We start from the raw sequence: 21,413 nt of genomic DNA, 5'->3' as shown, positions 1-21,413 counted from the left end.
GATTTTCCTTACCGGCATTACCTTCCCCATCATTGCCGTCGTTGTTGTTGTTGTGTGTGTTGCTACCTGTAAACAGAGATGGAAGAATATGAAGGATCCTCAACAGAAAATAACATGGGGGGGGGGTGTCTTTCAAAATATTTAACTACATTATCAAGAAAATGACATAAATACGTTAGGAATATTGCATTTCTAAATCTCTCAGAGAGAGTCTTATACAGTAGCAGCTCGATAAAGTGATGGTTTGTTGCCAACTTAGTGTGGCAGTCCCAGGAAGGGGAAGAATGCTACTGTTATTTAGCCCCAGGAAATATCGCTGCCTTAATAATAATAATAATAATAATAATAATAATAATAATAATAATAATAATAATAATAATAAATGCTCTGATGCAGTACCAGGCAGTGGCTCACATGGCTTCTGATCTTAACTGATTGGAAGTGTTATCATGTACATTGTTTTGTCTTGGTATAAAAGATGGGCTACAGCAGATATTCTGCTCCAATACCACAGATTTGATTGTCAGTTGTTTGACCGTAACCAGTTGAGCATGTCCCTTAGTGGCTGACGATATGTGCATCTCTGATCACGAGCAGAAGCCATGTGTTGAGAGGAATTCTTTGGGGTTTAAATAATTCACCTTTGGAAACATGGGTGTTTCATTTAACATCCTTAAATAACCCTTATTCAAGGACCTTTTGAGTGGTATGGGTTACTCGACCAGAAGAAAATTCTAACTGGGCCCCACCTGCAAGGTCATTTGCTGTTTATCTTGATATGAGATCACCATATCGCGCACATATGGTTGTGATGCATGTGCCTGGTGTACCCTTATCAGACGGGTAGTCATGATGGGTATACTGGGCTTCGTATATTTTACCCCAGTGTCACTTTGATGGCATGCACTGCTCTCTCACTTAATAATAATAATAAGGTTATAAAAGATGGGCTACAGCAAATATTCTGCTCAATACCACAGATTTGCTTGTTAGTTGTTTGACTGTAACCAGTTGAGCATGTCTCTTAGTGGCTGATGATATGTGCATCTCTGATCACGAGCAGAAGTAGTGGGGGAGCATCATAGCTGGTGAGCTGGCAGAAATGTTAGCACGCAGGTGAAATACTTAGCTGTATTTCATCAGTGTTTACGTTCTGAGTTCAAATTCTGCCGAGGTTGGCTTTAGCTTTCATCCTTTCGAGGTTGATTAAATAAGTACCAGTTACGCACTGGGGTCGATGTAATCGACTTAATCCGTTTGTCTGTCCTTGTTAGTCCCCTCTGTGTGTAGCCCTTTATGGGCAGTAAAGAAATAAATCATAGCCATGTGTTGAAAGGAATTCTTAGAGGTTTGAATAATTTACCTTTGGAAACATGGGTGGTTTGCTCAACATCTAACTGGGCCCCACCTGCAAGGTCATGTACTGTTTATCTTGATATGAGATCACCATGTTGCGTACATATGGTTGTGATGCATGTGCCTGGTGTACCCTTATCAGACGGGTAGTCATGATGGGTATACTGGGCTGTATATATTTTACCCGTGTCACTTTGATGGTATGCACTGCTCTCTCACTCAATAATAATAATAATAATAATAATAATAATAATAATAATAATAATAATAATGATAATAATAGGATTTGGTTTGGGAAATACTAATTCTGTAAGGAATTATCATAAAAGTAATCCCAGTTTTTATAGATGCTCTAAGGTGCTGTCACCAAGAGACTTGGCAGTTTCCATACTGAGATTGATGTAACTACCAGGACTGCATCAATTCAGAAATCTGCTCTTTTGGGAACAGCACGAATCATTCAAAAGGTCCTTGATTTCTAAGGAAATTGGTTGTGACCTGGTATCAAGGACGTTGAGTCTGAATGTAAAAAAAATCCATGCACACCATGAATAAATGAGTTTATAGTATACATTAGTTATGGTGCACTACAATTTGTTGGACAGGGTTAAAAAAGGGGACAGAAAATAGAATTATAAGTCATATGAAGAAAGCCAGCAATTTGCTTTGGACAAAACACATTGCTAAAATTGCCAAGAAGGCTGAGGGTGTCTTGGCATCACTCACCAAGTCCTTGGTGAGCTGCTCTCCGACTATCTATCTTTATATAGCTATGGTACGACCTCACCTAGAATTTGCATCACTGGTCTGGAACACCTATCTTGCCCAGGATATCGATCGTCTGGAAGCTGTTAAGCGATGTGCAACCAAAAGAATACCCTCCATCAGGCATTTGCCATATTCTGAACGCCTTACTTCCCTGGGCATGGATACATTGAAACTTCGACATCTGGCAGCTGACTTGGCAGACACCCATAAAATTATTAACCATCTTACAAACAATAACTCTGAGCACCTTTTCAAACTCCACCCGTCTAACACCCGTGGACATGTTTACAAAGTCAGAAAACAGCACAGCTCCCATGACTTTTGGAAACATTTTTTCACGCTGAGAGTTGCTGAAGCATGGAACAAACTGCCGGCATCAGTTGTTAGTTGTCAGAGCACTGCATCCTTCAAAACTTCCATGCTTCCTGAGATTCGCCAACACTACACCTGATTTTTCTTCTCTCCATACACACACAAGCATGTATCTGACTCATACACTGTTCGCTTCCCAGACATTTGTACATTACTGCATGTACTTTATATGCACTCTTTGACAAGTTATGGATGCATGCACAGTAGACAGAATAAAACACAAGAAGATTGAAAAGTGAACTTTAAGGGAATCATAAGAAGGAAAGGGTGAACAGACACATCAGGAGTAATGTTGCTTAATTTTGGGAAGCATAAAATTATTGAAGAATGCTTTGTCTTCATAGTAAACAACTGATACAGGTAGTTTATTACATTCTTTGATAATTCTGAGTGCCAAAAATATGCTTTTGAAAGTCATGGGTGCTGCTCTGTTTTTGATTTCATTAGTGTGTCTTTGTGAAATCGATGTCCATGTGATCAAGAGTAATCTGGGTCTAAACAAAAAGGACAACAACATAAACATTATTTGATGTAATGAAATAAAAACACAGATAATACACGAGGTGCAGACTAACCTGTCCACTGGATATGTACCAGATCATCGGAATTTATAGTTAGTGAGTTGGGTACAAAGTCGTACTCCACAGCTGGGAAGGTTTGTACAATGTTGCCGCGTTTACCTCGGACGTTCAGGTTGTGGATGTTTTGTGTCACATCTTTAGGCCGTGGCATCAGGTGGAAGACGTGACTTCTGTCCTGGAAGACCCGACCGAACTGGGCTGTATTGATAGCAAGTTGAAGGGGCAGCCCAGCAACATTAACGACAGGGTCATTTTGAACAGGAGACTTTTTACTGCAAAAATAACAACAACAAAAGTCATTTACTAAATCAACGACAAAGGTGATTATGACAATAGTGATGATGATGAAAATATTAGCTATGATGCTCATGGCAAGGATGCTGCTGCTGTTAGTGGTGTTGGTGGTATTGATGGGAATGATGAGGTTGGTAGGGGTGGTGGCGGTAGTGATGACGATGGTGATGATGATGGTGACGATGATAATGATGATGATGGTGTTTCTGATAATGACGACAGCGACGATGACGATGATGACGATGATATTGGTAATGGTGAGGGTGATAATGATGATGGTGATAATGATGCTGATGATAATGATGATGATGATGATAATGATGATAGTGATGATAACGATGATGATGATGATGATGATAATGATGATGATGATAATGATGATATTGGTAATGGTGAGGGTGATAACGATGATGATGATAATGATGATAGTGATGATAATGATGATGATGATGATGATGATGATTATATTGGTAATGATGATGATTCTGATAATGACGATGGCGACGATGATGATGATGATGATGATGATGAAGATGATGGTGATAATGATGATAGTGATGATAACGATGATGATGATAATGATGATAGTGATGATAACGATGATGATTATATTGGTAATGATGATGATGGTGATAATGATGATGGTGGTGGTGGTGGTGTTTGTCCTTACACCACAGCCATATTTGGGGCTATTTAGTTCTGCAAATTTAAGTTGGATCTCCATTACCTTATATTTTAAATATCTCAGACAGAGGAGGAATTGCCTCACTCATGACCTTCTTCCCCCCCACCCCAAAGTTTCTAAGACTTGAAGAAGGGAGAGAGGTTGGGTGTTGTGCTCAAACCAGAGACATGGTCCTATGCATTGCAGCAAAAGGGGATACTGAAGGACCGGGTTACTTGTGCTAAGCTAAACAAGGGTTTAAATCTGCCACCCCAGTTAATGGACTTCACTAAAGATACCCAAGTACTAGTTACAAACGAGTGATACAATTAAGTTTCTACATTTAAGAGATGAGAAATTATTTACGTTATTTACATTTGACAGATATTTGTCCTCATCTTGTTTGTTGTTAACACAATGTTTCGGCTGATATACTCTCCAGCCTTCATCAGGTGTCTTGGGGAAATTTCGAACCTGGGTTCTCATTCCTAAAGTATTTTTCAATGTTATTATTATTATTATTATTATTATTATTATTATTCACTGCCTGGAATTGAACTCGGAATCCTGGGGTTAGTATCCCATGCTCTTAACCACTATGCTGTATGCCTGTGGGCATATGGCCTAGTGGTTAAGCACGCGGGCCTATGGCAAAGTGGTTAAGAGTACAGGCTACTAACCCCAGGATTCTGAGTTCAATTCCAGGCAGTGAATCATCATCATCGTTTAACGTCCGTTTTCCGCGCTAGCATGGGTTGGACGGTTCGACCGGGGTCTGGGAAGCCAGAGGCTGCACCAGGCTCCAGTCTGATCTGGCAGTGTTTCTACAGCTGGATGCCCTTCCTAACGCCAACCACTCCGCAAGTGTAGTGGGTACTTTTTATGTGCCACTGGCACAGAAGCCAGTCGAGGCGGCGCTGGCATCGGCCACGTTCGGATGGTGCTTTTTATGTGCCACCGGCACAGGTATCACAACTACTATTTCCATTGATATTTATTTCGATGTTCATGTACTTGACTCAATAGGTCTCCTCAAGCACAGCGGGATGTTCTGGAATCCAAGGTACTTTGAATGGGCAGGAGCTATGCGGAACTGGTGCAGGAAGCAGCCCGGGTCTTAGCAGTCACAGCATATCTCCAGAGATCTCGGTCCTTCGCCATTGCCTCAATAATAATAATAATAATAATAATAATAATAATAACAATATTGAAAAATACCTTAGGAATGAGAACCCAGGTTCGAAATTTCCCCAAGACACCTAATGAAGGCTGGAGGGTAAATCAGCCTAAACGTTGTGTTAACAAGAAACAAGATAAAGACAAATATCCTTCGAATGTAAATAATGTACGATTAAGTTTGCTAGAAGCAGAGACATGGCTGTGTGGTAAGAAGTTTTCTTTGCAACCACAGGGTTCCTGGTTCAGCCCCATTGCATGGTATCTTGGGCAAGTGTCTTCTACTATAGGACCGAATTAACCAAAGCCTTGTGAGTGAATATGGCAGATAGAAACTGAAAGAAGTTCATCATATCTATATCTATATATATATATAAATGTGTGTGTGTGTGTGTTTGTCCCTCATCACCATTTCGCAATCGGTGTTGGTGTGTTTACATCCCTGTAACTTGGCAGCTAGGCAAACAAGACTGATAGAATAAGTACCAGGCTCAACATAAGATAAGCACCTTTCAAGGTGGTGCCCCAGCATGGCCACAGTCTAATGACTAAAATGAGTAAAAGATGAGAGATAAAAGACACTAATGTCTTCAATTGTGAAATTTTAAGAAGTAGAAATTTCTTGTCTGTTTTTTCAGTTTAGTAATAAAGGCTTCAGCTAAGAAGAGAACTGCCAACTTGGCCATTATGCTAAGCATCAAGGCGGCAAGCTGGCAGAATTGTTAGCATGCAGGGTGAAATGCTTAGGAGGATTTCGTCTGCCGATATGTTGTGGCAAAATTTGAAACATCATCATTTAATGTCCCTTTTCCATGCTGGCATGGGTTGGACGATTTGACTGAGGGCTGGCGAACCAGATGGCTGCACCAGGCTCCAATCCGATCTGGCAGAGTTTCTACAGCTGGATGCCATGAACCACTCCGAGAGTGTAGTGTGTGCTTTTGCGTGCCACCGGCACGAGGGCCAGTCACGTGGGGCTGGCAATGGCCTTGCTCAAAACGTGTTTTTTTTTATTGTTATTATTATTTTTGAAGGCGATGAGCTGGCAGAATGGTTAGCACGGTGGACAAAATGCTTAGTGGTATTTTGCCTGCCACTACGTTCTGAGTTCAAATTCCGCCAAGGTCAACTTTGCCTTTCATCCTTTCGGGGTCGATTAAGTAAGTACCAGTTATGCACTGGGGTCGATGTAATTGACTTAAATCCGTTTGTCTGTCCTTGTTTGTCCTCTCTGTGTTTAGCTCCTTGTGGGTTGTAAAGAAATAGGTATTTCACCTGCCGCTACATTTTGGGTTCAAATTCTGCCAAGGTAGACTTTGCCGTATATCCTTTCGGGGTCGATGAAATAAGTACTTGTGAAACACTGGGGTCGATGTAATCAACTAGCCCCCTTCCCACTAAAATTTTCAAGGCTTTGTGCCTAGAGTAGAAATAATTCTACTAACCATCGCCTTATCAAACAATCAGTACTTAATACTGTCCCTAATTGTCTTATATCATCATCGTGTGAAGGCACGGTGGTTCAGTGGTTAGGGTATTTGATTCACGATTGTAAGGTCATGAGTTTGATTCCTGGTGGTGTGTTGTGTCCTTGAGCAAGACACTTTATTTCATGTTGCTGCAGTTGTTGTGCTGTTGCTGTTGAGCAAACGGTCTTCGTCCCAGTGGGAGAAGTCCGAAACGTGGTCCTTTGCTATTCGTAAGACCCGCAGAAGAGAAAGCAGGTCAACCCCCAACACCGAGAGCATCGATGGATGCCTGAATGCACATTCAGGCTATCAGATGTTGCGTAGGAAGTCGGAGACAAGAAACAGGAAGAAAGAGAGAGAAAGGTGGGGCGAAAGAGTACAACGGGGATCGCCTCTCCCCCCCCTGGCAGAGTCTCATGGAGCTTTAGGTGTTTTCGCTCAATAAACACACACAACGCCCGAAATCGAAACCACAATCCTCCGACCGCTAGTCCGCTGCCCTAACCATTGGGCCATTGTGCCTCCACTGTTACTGCAGTTCACTCAACTGGCAAAGTTGAGTTGTACCTGTATTTCAAAGGGCCGGCCTTCTTCTATTCTGTGTCACAGAGAATCTCTCTGAAAACTTTGCTAAGGGTATGCGTTTGCTGTGGAGTGCTCAGCCACTTGCATGTTTATTTCCCAAGCAAGCTGTTCTGTTGATGGGACCAACCGGAACCCTTGTCGTTGTAACCTATGGAGTGCCACTGTGTTATTGTCAAGAATGATTTTGTAAATCAATAAGGAATTCTCAGCTAATTCTTTACTTACCCATTTTGTGCAGCTGTTGTCGTGGCAGGGTCATAGTCATCCGTACTGATGTTGTATCTGCAAAACAAAATATATCTCACAACATTAATTCTCTTATTTGATTTAATGTAATTTTTACTGTTTTGATATTAATTAACCCTTTCGTTACTGTATTTATTTTGAGATGTTCTGTGTTTCTTTTAATTGATTCTAAATATAATAAAGAATTTAGTAAAATAACTTAGTTATCATTCAACTAGTGTTAGGAACATAAATTGTGACTAAGGTTTGGTGGAAGATTTTAATTCCAAACTTATGAAAATAAGACATTTGTACTTCAGAGCCAGAGGTGGTTCCAGCTGGATTGGTATCAAAAGGTTTAAATTAATCATTTGTTAACCCATTTTTTCACCATATTTCTGTTGAGATGCTCTGTATTTCTTTCAATTAATTTTAAATAAAATAAAACATTTAGTAAAATAACTTTGTTATCACTAAGCTAGTGTTAGGAACATAAATTGTGACTAAGGTTTGGTGGAAGATTTTAATTCAGAACTTTTGAAAACAAGATATTTGTACTTCAGAGCCAGAGGTGGTTTCAGCCGAGTTGGTAACAAAAAGGTTAAGAAAAGGCATATGGTGTATATATCTCTCCTCACATTCTTATGAAACTTTCCTCTCTGTCTCTGCTGACCCCTCACCCAGTCCAATCCTCTCTATCACTTCACCTATATTCACCCCACCCCACTGTACCTTGAGGGTATGTCCATCACCATCTCACGGAGGCAATGACTAGTGACCGAGACCTTTTGGTAATATGCTGTGCTTTAGAAGACCCATCAAGTCAAGTGAAATCATAGTCGTGGCTGATGCTGGTGCCATGTAATTGGCACCTGTGCCAGTGGCATAGGAAAAGACCCTTTCTAGTGTTGGGCCTCATGGAAGCAATGACCAGGGCCTTTGGCGTTACGTCATGCTTGAGAAGAAGACCCTTCAAGCTGAGCAAAACCACAGTTGCGGCAGATACTGGTGTCACACAAATTGGCACCCGTGCCAGTGGCACATAAACACACCCTGGTGTCATGCAAATGGCACTCGTACCAGTGGCATGTAAAAGCACCCATTACACTCTCAGAGTGGTTGGCATTAGGAAGGGCATCCAGCCGTAGTAAACTATGCCAAATCAGACTGGAGTCTGGCGCAGATTTCCAGCTTACCAACCCAGTCAAACCATCCAACCCATGCCAGCATGGACAATGCACATTAAATGAAGATGATGATGATGATGATGATGATGATCTCTCATTCTCTTCATCTCTCTCTTTCTCTACCTTTTTCTTCAAATGGGGTATCCTCGTATCTCTTCTAGAGCAAGGCACCTCTCTCTATCTCTCCATTATTCTTTTAATCTCTCTCATCAACTGGCACCAAGCCACCTGCCTTCATAATACTCCCTGGCCCACCCCAGTTGAAGGGATTTTGTCATGTCTTGCAAGTTCCTTAGTGATGTCACTGCTGCTGGTGCCATGGAAAAAGCATCCCTATATACTCTGTAAAGTGGTTGGTGTTAGGGAAGGGCACGAAACTGTAGAAACCATTCCACAACAGACATCTGAGGACTGGTGTAGCTCTCTGGCTTGCCAGTTCCTGTCAAACTGTCCAGCCCATGCCAGCATGGAAAACAGATGTTAAGTGATGATGATGAAGAAGAAGAACATACGTGGAAACAACTTACCTGATTCTGAAGACGCAGCGCTTTTCATTACCAGACGGAAAATAAGGAAGTTTCCACATAAAGGAATTCATTGTTCCTGAGAGTCCATTACCCAAATGGTTTGTTCTGTGTAAGAAATGGAAGAAATTGTTTACGCAGGATGAAGCAATTAAATTTCATGGAATTCTTCAAATTCTGTGACATAAGGAAATAAAATAAATTACTTAAAGACTAGGCGTTCAGGTGAGTATAATGGCATTGATGCGGCAACATTTGAAATATTGTCTAGGTAAATGCAGCTGATGAAGACTGATCAAATTTACGTTGTCAAACGTATTTGAAGAGTCAGAAACCAGTCCTGCATTATCCGATTCTGGGTTGTCCGTTTATCAAATGTTCTTCCTGGAGGTATGACAAATTTTTCAGGTTTGTTGCACACACACGTCTTTGCTAGTAAATACGCAGTGAAGCCATACAATAGCGTTGTATTTGTATTGATTGCTATTTTCCAGTAAACATTTGGTGCCATGTTGTACCACTTATCTGTTATATATATATATATATATATAAACACTTTAATAATGATCAATTAAAGATTTTTAATGAAATGTTTGGGCATGTTAAGATAAAACTGTCAAGGCAGCAAGCTGGCAGAAACATTAGCACACTGGGTGAAATGCTTAGCGATATTTCGTCTCTCTTTATGTTCTGAGTTCAAATTTTGCCGAAGTCAACTTTGCCTTTTATCCTTTCGGAGTCGATAAATTAAGTACCAGTTGCTTACTGGGGTTGATCTAATCGACTGGCCCCCTCCCCGCAAATTTTGGGCCTTGTGCTTAGAGTAGAAAAGGATAAGATATAACTGTTTTAGTATTTTACTGACAATATAGGAAATTTCAAATGCAGAATACCTGTGGAAACAATTTAGATCTGTAAATACCTTAGGAGATGAAAAAAATAAAATCAGTCAGCAAGCCACTACAGAGGATTGAGAGGTACAGGGTTCGATTCTCTGTAGCGCTTGCTGGCCACTTTTTCCCATCTTCTGAAGGTTTTTACCTGATCACCTGAGCAGTTTTCACAGATATTCTGCATTCAAGATTTACTTCATTTTCTGTAAAATACTCACTCAGCATTTTTAAGTTTGTTTATAAAAAATGTTCTCACATTCCAACAGCTATTGTTTAGTGTTATAAAAGACAGTATTTGCTGTCAGGGTTTGCTCAACTTAATGGTACAAAGTACTCATCAGGAATTTGAGAGGTACAGGGTTCAATTCTCTTTAGCTGGCCACATTTTCCTGTCTTCTAAAGATACAGGGTTTGGGCAAAATAATGGGAACACACAGCATCATAATTTTGAAATATCTATAAAACCATCAAAAGCTTGTTTATTTTTGTTTTTTTGATTTATTATTAGCATTGCTTAATATGTTTTGCTAAAATTACTGTTTTTTTTTCAGATATCATCACAAAAAGGTAATTAAAATTCATTAAAATGACAGATCAATCAGACTTTCAAAGAGGTAAAAATTGTTGGTGCTCGTATGGCAGGCATTAGCGTAACGGAAACAGCCGAAATGTTTGGTGTATCAAGAAGTATTGTCTTGAAAGAAATGACCAAAAAACCATTACTTTCAAAAACAAACATTGCAAAGCATTCAGAGTGGAGTAAAAACCTACAGAATTGGTCCCTAGAGCAGTGGAAGAATGCTATTTTTTTTTGGACGAGTCATCCTTTACCTTATTTTTGACCACCAGCCGAGTATACATGTGGAGACAGCCAAAAGAAGTATTTGACCCAGACTGCCTTCTTCCATGAAGGAGGATCTGTGATGATCTGGGGGACTATATCTTGAAATCTGCAGGCCCAATGGTTTCCCTTCATAGCAGAATTAATAGTCAAGACTATTTAAGCATTTTATCTGATCAAATTCATCCTATGGCTGCAGAACTGTTTCCGGAGGGAAACGCAATCTTCAGGATGATCATGCACCAATTCACACAGCTAAAGTCATTACTGAATGGCACGAGAAACATTCTAGTGAAGTTGAACATCTTATCTGGCCACCACAGTCCCCACATCTCGATATTATTGAATATTTATGGTGCATTTCAGAAAAACGAGTAAAGAGTCAATATCCTCCACCATCATCACTACAAGAACTGGAGACTGTTTTAACTGAAGAATGGACAAAAATTCCTTTGGAAACAATTCAAACTTTGTACGAGTCCATACCTTGTAGAATTCAAGCTGTAATTACTGCCAAAGGCAGTTCCACCCTATATTAAAATTAATTTGTTTGAAATTTTAAGGGGTTTCCATTATTTTGTCCAACCCCTGCACCTATGTAAAATAATAAATAAGAAAAAACATAATTCTTTATTCAGAACTTACCTAGAATAAGCAGCTTTCTGACATACGGGAACATCTGCACGCACCAAACATTCTTTGTGGCTGATATTTTTGGTGTCCCAAGGAAGGCCCCACACATGTTCTACATTGACTTTTGATTTGGCCTTCTTGCATTCTTCAGCAGTTTTATATTCTGGAAGAAAATTTGGTAGATTAGGACTCTGGAATTATTCATTAATTTGAATAATGAATAAGGTGGTGGCAGTGGTGGTGGTGGTGGTGTTCGTGATGGTGGTGATGTTAGTGTTGATGGTGTTGGCGGTGATGGTGGTGATGTTAGTGTTGATGGTGTTGTGGTAACGGTGGTGGTGGTGGGTGGTGTTGGTGGTGATGTTGGCAGTGGGGATAGGGGGTAATGTAGGTGGTGTTGGGGGTGTTAGTGGTGGTGGTGGTGGTGGTGGACTGAAGGATTCTTGTTGACAATGTAGAATGCTAAGAAGATGCTGAATTGAGTGAGCACGGAGAGGCTAGTATGGAGGTTATGACCCAGCTCAAGAACATCATCATCATCATCATTTAGCGTCCGTTTTCCATGCTGGCATGGGTTGGACGGTTCAACTGGGGTCTGGGAAGCCAGGAGGCTGCACCAGGCCCAGTCAGATCTGGCTGTGTTTCTACAGCTGGATGCCCTTCCTAACGCCAACCACTCCGTGAGTGTAGTGGGTGCTTTTTATGTGCCACCGACACAGGTGCCAGATGAGGCTGGCGAACGGCCACGCTCGGATGGTGTTTTTTACATGCCACCGGCACGGAGGCGAGGCGAGGCTGGCACGGCCACGATCAGATGGTGTTTGTTACGTGCCCACAGCACGGAGGCCAGTCAATGTGGTACTGGCTATGGCCATGTTCGGATGGTTTTCTTATGTGCCACCGGCACTGGTACCACAAAGATACAAATTCCATTGATGTTCATCGATTTTGATTTGATTTGATTCTCACTTGCCTTGTTATATTTATTTCTTTATTGCCCACGGGGCACTAAACATACAGGGGACAAAAAGGACAGACAAAGGGATTAAGTCTATTGCATCGTCTCCAGTACTGGTACTTATTTAATCGACCCCGAAAGGATGAAAGGCAAAGTTGACCTCGGCAGAATTTGAACTCAGAACATAACGGCAGATGAAATATTGCTAATCATTTCACCTGGCGTGCTTAACGATTCTGCCAGCTCGTCACTCTAAGAATAAAGTCGTATTCTTTCTACTCCTGGTACAAGGCCCCAAATTTTTAGGGAGCAGGGCCAATCGATTAGATTGACCCCAGTATGAAACTGGTACTTAATTTATCGACCCGAAAGGAAGAAAGGCAAAGTTGACCTTGATGGAATTTGAACTCAGAACATAATGATAGACGAAATACCGCTAAGCATTTTGCCTGGTGTGCTAACATTTCTGCAAGCCCATTGCCCTAAGAATAAAGTTATTTTATGACAAGGCAGCTATAAAGATAAAGTCATAGAATCAAACAAGATATGTCATAGCGATTGTAGAAGCATGTCATAGTGAGAGTAGAGATGCGTCATAATTATAGCTGGAAACATGTCATAAAAGAGGTTTGTCATAGAGGTTTGTTGTAATGATTGTAGAGGCATGGCATAGTGGTTATAGAGAGATGTCATAGTAGTTGTACAGCAAGGAATTAATTACAGTGATCCTTCGTTTATCGCGGTAGATTGGTTCCGAGGCTGGCTGCGATAACTGAATTTCCTCAAAGTAGGGACACCATATTTACAGTATTTATTTAACGTGTATTTGGACTTTTAAAACCCTCCCTGTACTGTTAACAATCCACCCATTACAGTAGTCTATTAATAACAAATTTTAGGAGTTCATATATATATATTTTTAAAATCCACAAAGTCGTGAATCTGTGATAGTTGATCCGCGAAGTAACATAGGGATCATTGTATATCAATTCATATTTTTTTATTCTTTTACTTGTTTCAGTCATTTGACTGCAGCCATGCTGGAGCACCATCTTAAAGGGTGTTAGTCGAGGGAATTGACCCCAGGAATTATTCTTTGTAAGCCTAGTAATTATTCCAGAGGTCTCTTTTGCAAAGCTGCTAAATTACAGGAACATAAACACTCCAGCAAAGGTTGTCAAGTGATGAGGCTTACAAATAAAAACACACACACACACACACACATATATCATCATCATCATCATATATATATAGAGAGTTAATCCAAACAAGAAAACACAAAAAAAACACAACAATGCGAGGACGTGGAACAAATATGGTATTATTGGACGCTTGGAAAAGAAGGAAAGAAGGAGGGTTTAACGTTTCGAGCGGAGCTCTTCGTCGGAAACATAGGAGAAGGAAAGATCCAGAGAAGGGAAGACGGAGGAAAAAAAAATCGCCAACGGGACACACGAGGTCACATATATATGATGGGCTTCTTTCAGTTTCCGTCTACCAAATCCACTCACAAGGCATTGGTTGGCCCAAGGCTATAGTAGAAGACATTTGCCCAAGGTGCCACACAGTCGGACTGAACCCGGAACCATGTGGTTGGTAAGCAAGCTACTTACCACACAGCCACTCCTGCACCTATGTATATTGGTGTCCATGTATATTTAACAGGCAGCAACAGAAATGAGCAGAAGACACAGGTAAATGGCATCAATCATATCTACTTACCTGGTGCTTTCTCAAGGTAACTAGAAAACTCAACCCAAGTCTTCTTGTTACTCTCACACGCTGCTTTATTGTTATATCTTGACGCACATTTTCTTGTCTTATCTGGGTAAAACTCTACACATTCTCCATAATTATGCTGATTGAAGCTCTTATCACGGTAATTTCTGCAAACATAATCCAAATACAAGATCTTATCAAAAAAGTATCAGCACTATTGCTATGGTAACAGAGCTAAAATATGCAAAGTGAAGCCACTTCTCACAAATTGATCCTGAACTCAGTGTTGCGTGTACACTAAATAAAAGATGTTCTCACACGCTTCTGTTCTTTCTAGCAATGCTTGGAAATAGAGTTTGTAGAAGACTGGGCTTCAGCTGCACAGGGTCACCTTTTTAAGAACATAACAGATCATGACCTGTGGGCCGTAGTTTGGTGAGTCCTGCCCTAAAACAGAATTGCACACCTGACAGCTAGTTACATTATATGTACAAACGAGGGGAAGATAATGAGAGAGAGAGAGAAACAAAAATAAGGAGCAAAGGGTGATTGGCATTCCACTGACACGGAACCTGTCTTCATTCTTTTGGTGAGATGTATAAATTCATTGACTGAGACTGATTTTCTTTATAGCAATGCTGTTGTTGTAGAAAGTATAGTTCATATCCTTTGACAATAATTACAATGAGGTCTGATCAAAATGCACTGGGACTGTTGCTATGGGAACAGAGCTAAAGTATGCAAAGGGAAGCCACCTGGTACAGTTTGACCGTAAACTCCTTCACTCATGCACACCAAGTTATAACATTCTCACTCACTTCCATTGTTTATAGACGTGCTTTGAAGTAAAGTGTGTAGAGTGTGGCCACCTCAAAGAGAGGATTAAGTTTCAGCTGTGCAGGATCTCCTTGACTGTGTTGAGGAAGACAAAACCTTTTTTAAAAACAGTCATAACAGGTCATGAATTAAGGGTCTCTGGTGATTATCCTGAAGTCAAGGCTCAGTCTTCACAGTGTAAGACTTAACCAAGGCTTCAAGATGCTGAGGAAATCCAACGGAATGTGACAAGGCAGCTGCTCATTATCCCAAAACAAGAGTTCCAGGAATGCTTCCAACAAAGGAAACGATGGGAGATAAAGTGTGCAGCTTCAGAAGGGAACAATTTTGAAGGGGAATTGATATTGTTGTAGTTTTCTTTTTACAGTAGCCGCCTTGATACAATTTGAACAGACCTCATATAATTTCAGTTCATGTTACACATATTTGATACAAAATTAAAAACCACTTTTCGGTTTTCTATTTCTTCAGCAACACCAAACAAGTATGGAAGGATGCAGAGACTCAGAGACACAGAGCTTTCAGACATTCCCAGGAATCGAGGCTTTTAACCAAAGTTATTTTACTCATTAATGTTCCTTGTAACCCTTCAATCTCTTGTACGAGACAAGATGAGCTTGGAGACGAAAGCGGTGGCCAGTAATCTAATCTGCTGAGAATTACAGCTTTCCATAGAATCAGTATAATTACTGGTTTTCTTGTGGTGAAAACTCATAAGCTCCATCCCGTGAGACATCTGCATTTGGCGGTTATTCTGGTGGTGTGGCTAGTAGTTGTAAAGCAAACTTTTTGACCCGTCAGTCATACATGAACCTGCAAATAACAAGTGAATGAACATCACTTACTGACAATCTTCAGATTTTTGAGAAAAGACAGCAATATCAAGCCACGGGGTTGGGTGCCAGTAAGGATAATAATCTCTCTCCTCTGGGCATTCATAACCACTTCTGCCCCCACCATTGTTCTGGCGGGTTTGAGTGGCTCGCTTATAACCATTTTTATCATTCAAGTTTTGGTCAGCAGCAAATAAACCTGAAAAGTGTTGAGATAATAAAGAAAGAAATATTATAAAGGTGATCATCTCAAATGTAATTAAAGGTAACGTGTGTGGGGCTGGGGTGGGATAGGGGAATACAGTTGAAGATGAATTAAAAATCTTTAATATAACAAAACAGGATTGAGTGTAATGCATTAAACAAACTTAACTATGGAATGAAATTGAGAGAAAGGGAAAACATAAAAAGCATTGGTGCTGGTGTCAAAGAGCTGGTAGCTGTCCCATGTCAAAAGCAGGTGTGTCAGTGCCACACAAAAAGCACCCAGCACACTCTGTAAAGTGGTCAGCATTAGGAAGGGCAACCGACCATAAAAACCTTGCCAAAACAGATAATGGAGCCTGGTGCTGCTCTCTGGCCTCGCCAGCTCCTGTCAAACCATCCAACCCATGCCAGCATGGAAAATGGATGTTAAATGATGACGACGACGACGACGACGATGATGATGGTGGTGGTCATGAGGATGAGACCCTGGAAAATTACAACCTTGCATCCTAGGACTCACAGCACCAGGTACCGAATTTCCAAGCTGTATAAGTGATTGGGATCATAATATTCCCCACTGAACTGGATGCTGATCCATTGCAGCATCACTCATCTGCAACTGAGTGGAGTGAAAGAGCCATGGGATACATCTTTTGATCAGGGAGACAACACACTGTCTGGTCTGGGAACTGAAACCCTAATCTTGAGACTGTCAATGCAACAGCCTAACCCCCAGTATGATATGCACCCTCAATGAAATTGAAAACTTAACCAAAAATCTTTAGATTAATCAAACATTATGAAGGGCTGTAAATATATAGGTGTAGGCATGGCTGTGTGATAAGAAACTTGCCAGCATGGAAAACGGACATTAAATGATAATGATGAGGATGATGATGAGGATGATGATGATGTTGGAGCAAGACATTGTTGCTGCACTGATTTATGGGAATGATAAATGCATTTCCCCTGAGGTTTTGCAATAAGAATATTTGTAAAACAGAATTTCCATAGATTCTGCTAGTTTTATCATGTACTAGCAGTATCGCCTGGCGTTGCTCGGGTTTGTTTCGACCCTTTAGATTTGGAATTTTTGAAAAGTAAAAATTTCACATTATGTAGCTTGTTATTCTCTTTAAGTGAACATTTTTCTAGTTGAAATACACTGAAAAATGGCGACACACCAGTAAAAAAATCGTAAAAAATAGGGATTTTCATAGAAAAAAAGCACCTTTTTGATGTAATTAAATTTTGGTGTTAACATGGTCTGATTTGAATTTTATCTTTTATGGAATGAAGAGCAAGCCTTCTTCTATCATACTCTCAATTTTGGTCAACTTGTGCTGCAGGGTCTCGGAGGAGATAGTGTTAGTTGAAGGCTACCAAACCTGCCAGACACACACACAACTTCAGCTTTATATAGAGAGAGATTAAGGAAAGAAATCTAGAGAATTCAGATGGTTGAGTTGTTAAGGTGTTTGAAATATCAACAGTTCATATATTCTCACTGGTGAGTTCTAATCCTTCTAAAGGCATTTAACTTTTAGTGACTTTGCTTACCTAGTTGTAAAAATAAATTATTTAAAGATCTTAGCAGAAAATAGCGAACTACCAAAACTTACCATTATTTCGTTCACGTTGATAACATTTGTGATACCAATCCCAGGTCTCGTGAAGGCCAGAATCTGCTTTAACAGCTTTACCCTTAATTTTATGACTCTCCTTACGAGTCTTGGGATTTACGTTTTTCTCATTGAAATTTTGTTTATTAGTGTTCACTCCATCTCTCAATACGTCAAGCTTATCGTCTGTAATATAATTATTGTTGAGTAATCGTTAATTAATATTGATAATAATAATAATAATAATAATAAAAATAATAAATCAAAATCAAAATCAAAGTGAAATTCGATGACGGGCACGAGCACCATACGAGTGTGATCGTTGACAGAGCAGCTAATTGGCTTCCGTGCCAGTGGCACATAAAAGGCACCATTCGAGTGTGATCATTACCAGTGTCGCCTTACTGGCACTTGTGCCCCATGCTAGTAGGGTGCCAAGAGCACCATCTGAGCGTGATCGTTGCCAGAGCGGGTAACTGGCTTTGTGCCGGTGGCATGTAAAAGGGCACCATTCGAGCAGGATCGTTACCAGCATCACCTTACTGGCACCCGTGTCAGTGGCATGTGTAAAAGATTCGAGCAAGGTCGGTGCCAGTGCCACCTGACAGGCCCCATGCCGGTGGCATGTAAAAGCACTCACTACACTCTCGGAGTGGTTGGCATTAGGAAGTGCATCCAGCTGTAGAAACTCTGCTAGATCAAGATAGGAGACTGGTGCAGCCATCTGATTTGCCAGCCCTCAGTCAAATCGTCCAACCCATGCTAGCATGGAAAGCGGACATTAAACGATGATAATGAGGATTATGATGATGATGTAGCTGGGAAATTAGGTTGCAGTTTATCTGAAGAGGAGACAGTTATATCTGCAACATATCTGTAAGAAGAATCTCATTTATAATTCTGCTCACTTAACAGAATGTTAGGCTCTTTTTACATCATCTGTAATTTCATAGCTAAAGGCTTTCATATCAATAATTGCTAACCTTTCTATATTATCCCTGTTTATAGTTTAAGACTTACTTTTGTTCCTCCAACTATTTTTTTCTCCTCCAACTAACTATGATTCAGAAATAACAAATATGAAACGGAATACAAGTTTTATATGGCGTTAGGAAGGGCATCCAGCTGTAGAAACTCTGCCAGATCAAGACTGGAGCCTGGTGCAGCCATCTGGTTCGCCAGCCCTCAGTCAAATCGTCCAACCCATGCTAGCATGGAAAGCAGACGTTAAACGATGAGGATGGTGAGGAGGATGAGTATGATACTAACTCATCCATGTCGATATACAAGTTCATGTTTTAAGCTACTAATTCATTCACTCTAACATAAAATTATTCATATGGGGTCAACTTTCCCCATCGCCCCCACCCAAATTTACAGGCCTTATTTTTATTACTAAGAAACAACTGACCAGGGTTCATTTTCTGACACATGTACTGCAAGATTATATTGCACCGCTTCTTGTTTGGGTCCTTCTCATCATCTACGCCACAACCATGCTGGTTGACCCATTCCAGTTTCAGAAAGGTATTGCCCTTCTTTGGATCTTTCCTTGATATGGAAGCACTCTGGAAGTATTTCTGAAACAACAAGAAATGGAGAAGGATCACCAAATAAGAAAGGGCTTCTCATTTTGTTTCCTAAATGAGTTTAGCATAAAAAAAAAATAATGAGATAAAAACTTGTTAAGTTCTGCTCACCATTTGGTATTGATCTTCGACCTTCTTTGCTGCTGCGTCTGTAGCATCACCAACATTGTAACCACCTTTGTTGTTGTTCTGAAGAGAAAAACCAAAATATCTATCATCATCATCATCATCATCATTTAACATCAATTTCCCATGCTGGCATGGGTTGGACAGTTTGACTGAGGTTTGGAGAGCCAGAAGGCTGCACCAGGCTCCAGTCTGATCTGGCAAGGTTTCTACAGCTGGATACCCTTCCTAATGCCAGCCACTCCAAGAGTGTAGTGGATGCTTTTTATGTGCCACCTGCACAGGAACCAGCCTGGCATCGATCACGTTCAGATAGTGCTTTTTACATGCCGCCGAAACAAGGAGAGTGGGGCAGTCAGTCAGACCTGGCATCGACAAATACAGGCACACAAATACATATATACATTATATATATATATATATATAACTATATATATGATGGGCTTCTTTCAGTTTCCGTCCACCAAATCCACTCACAAGGCTTTGGTCAGCCCAAGGTCATAGTAGAAGACATTTGCCCAAGGTGCCATGCAGTGGGACTGGAACTGAAACCATGTGGTTGGGAAGCAAGCTTCTTACCACACAGCCATGCCTGCGCCAAAATATCCCAGTACAGTTAACCCTCGACTATTGCGGGTTTTACGTTCCAAAACCCCCTGCAATACGTGAAAATCTGCGAAGCAGGAACAGTACTGAACTGTATATTTTTTCTATTCTTTTTATAATTTGTATATATTTATTTTATTATAAATGCAAAACAACACCACGGAGGAATCGAGACAAGCTTAAATAATAATAACTGCAATAAGTGAACCGCGATAGGTGAACCATGATAGGTGAACCGCAAGATGTGAACCATGATAGGTGAACTGCAAGATGTTGACCATGATAGGTGAACTGTGATAGGTGAACTGTGATAGGTGAACTGTAATAGGTGAACTGTGATAGGTGAACTGTGATAGGTGAACTGTGATAGGTGAACTGTGATAGGTGAACTGTGATAGGTGAACTGCAATAGGTGAACTGCAATAGGTGAACTGCAATAGGTGGACCGCAACAGGTGAACAGCAATAGGTGAACCCCGATAGATGAACTGTGATAGGTGAACCCTAATAAGTGAACTGTGATAGGTGAACCCTGATAGGTGAACCCTGATAGGTGAACTGTGATAGGTGAACTGTGATATAGTGAGGGATTGCTGTATACTGTTTTGTTTTTTTGCAGCATCAGGATCACCTAAAATAATAATAATAATAAAAACAACAAAAGAAAGCAAAAGAAGAGCAGAAGTGAACTGAAGAGGAAAGGTGTTTTTACCTGAGAGTCAAACAAACGGTTTGCTTCTTTGCGTTGGGCTGATTTTTCATTGAGTCTGTTATTGGAACCACGGGGACTTTGACAGAAAATGTCAGAGTTCACTGCTGTGATGATGGCAAACAACAGCAGGCAGGAAATTGCACACTTTAACGACATCTTTCTCTAATTAAAAGATAACAAATTAATCATATAAACGAATTTGTCTCAACAATCATGAACAGCTTATAATCTGTTGTAGAGGAAATGGTACACCCCTCCCAAGGGACATGTGGTATGAACCAGCCACTATGAAGTGAGACGACATCAGCCAGTAGAGGGAGTCATGTGTCAGTTGTTGTAGTTCTCAGTTGGAGTTAAGTGTCAGTTATGTGTTATAGTTGAGTTCGAGTCACAGTCAAGGTGGACGGTTCAAAGTTGAAGTCTTGCAGAGCTATCGGTGGTAGGGTTAGGGTTAGACAAAGCTGTGTGTTACCATTCCAGCATAGAAGAGATACACTTTACATGGTACCAAGAAAATATTGTGACTACTAGAGTGGACGCAACAGCTACAGTCATAGCAGTGGTAACCACACATTATAACTGAAAAACACCACATCATAACATAATCCTTAGGTCACAAGTTCAATTCTCACTTGCC

At 40.6% G+C, this 21,413-nt stretch overlaps 1 protein-coding gene across 1 annotated transcript in view; it reads right to left on the bottom strand.

Annotated features, from left to right (window-relative positions):
• Positions 1-21,413, bottom strand: part of LOC115209840 (protein DD3-3) — a 56,870-nt gene that overhangs the window by 7,820 nt on the left and 27,637 nt on the right. Inside the window, exons 2-12 of the mRNA XM_029778410.2 lie at positions 20,777-20,938; positions 19,445-19,522; positions 19,156-19,324; positions 17,745-17,930; positions 15,928-16,114; positions 14,249-14,412; positions 11,581-11,731; positions 9,205-9,309; positions 7,491-7,547; positions 3,072-3,349; positions 13-66 (exon numbers count right to left, since the gene is read on the bottom strand). Coding sequence (XP_029634270.1) covers positions 13-66; positions 3,072-3,349; positions 7,491-7,547; positions 9,205-9,309; positions 11,581-11,731; positions 14,249-14,412; positions 15,928-16,114; positions 17,745-17,930; positions 19,156-19,324; positions 19,445-19,522; positions 20,777-20,932 — 1,585 coding nt within the window. The 5' untranslated portion in view covers positions 20,933-20,938. The remainder of the gene's footprint in view (positions 1-12; positions 67-3,071; positions 3,350-7,490; positions 7,548-9,204; positions 9,310-11,580; positions 11,732-14,248; positions 14,413-15,927; positions 16,115-17,744; positions 17,931-19,155; positions 19,325-19,444; positions 19,523-20,776; positions 20,939-21,413) is intronic.

This window comes from Octopus sinensis, linkage group LG1 (genome assembly GCF_006345805.1).
Source record: "Octopus sinensis linkage group LG1, ASM634580v1, whole genome shotgun sequence".
In the NCBI taxonomy this organism is placed as follows: Eukaryota; Metazoa; Mollusca; class Cephalopoda; order Octopoda; family Octopodidae; genus Octopus; species Octopus sinensis.
The sequence above is the reverse complement of the archived record's forward strand: the minus strand, read 5'-3'. Positions and strand labels throughout refer to the sequence as shown.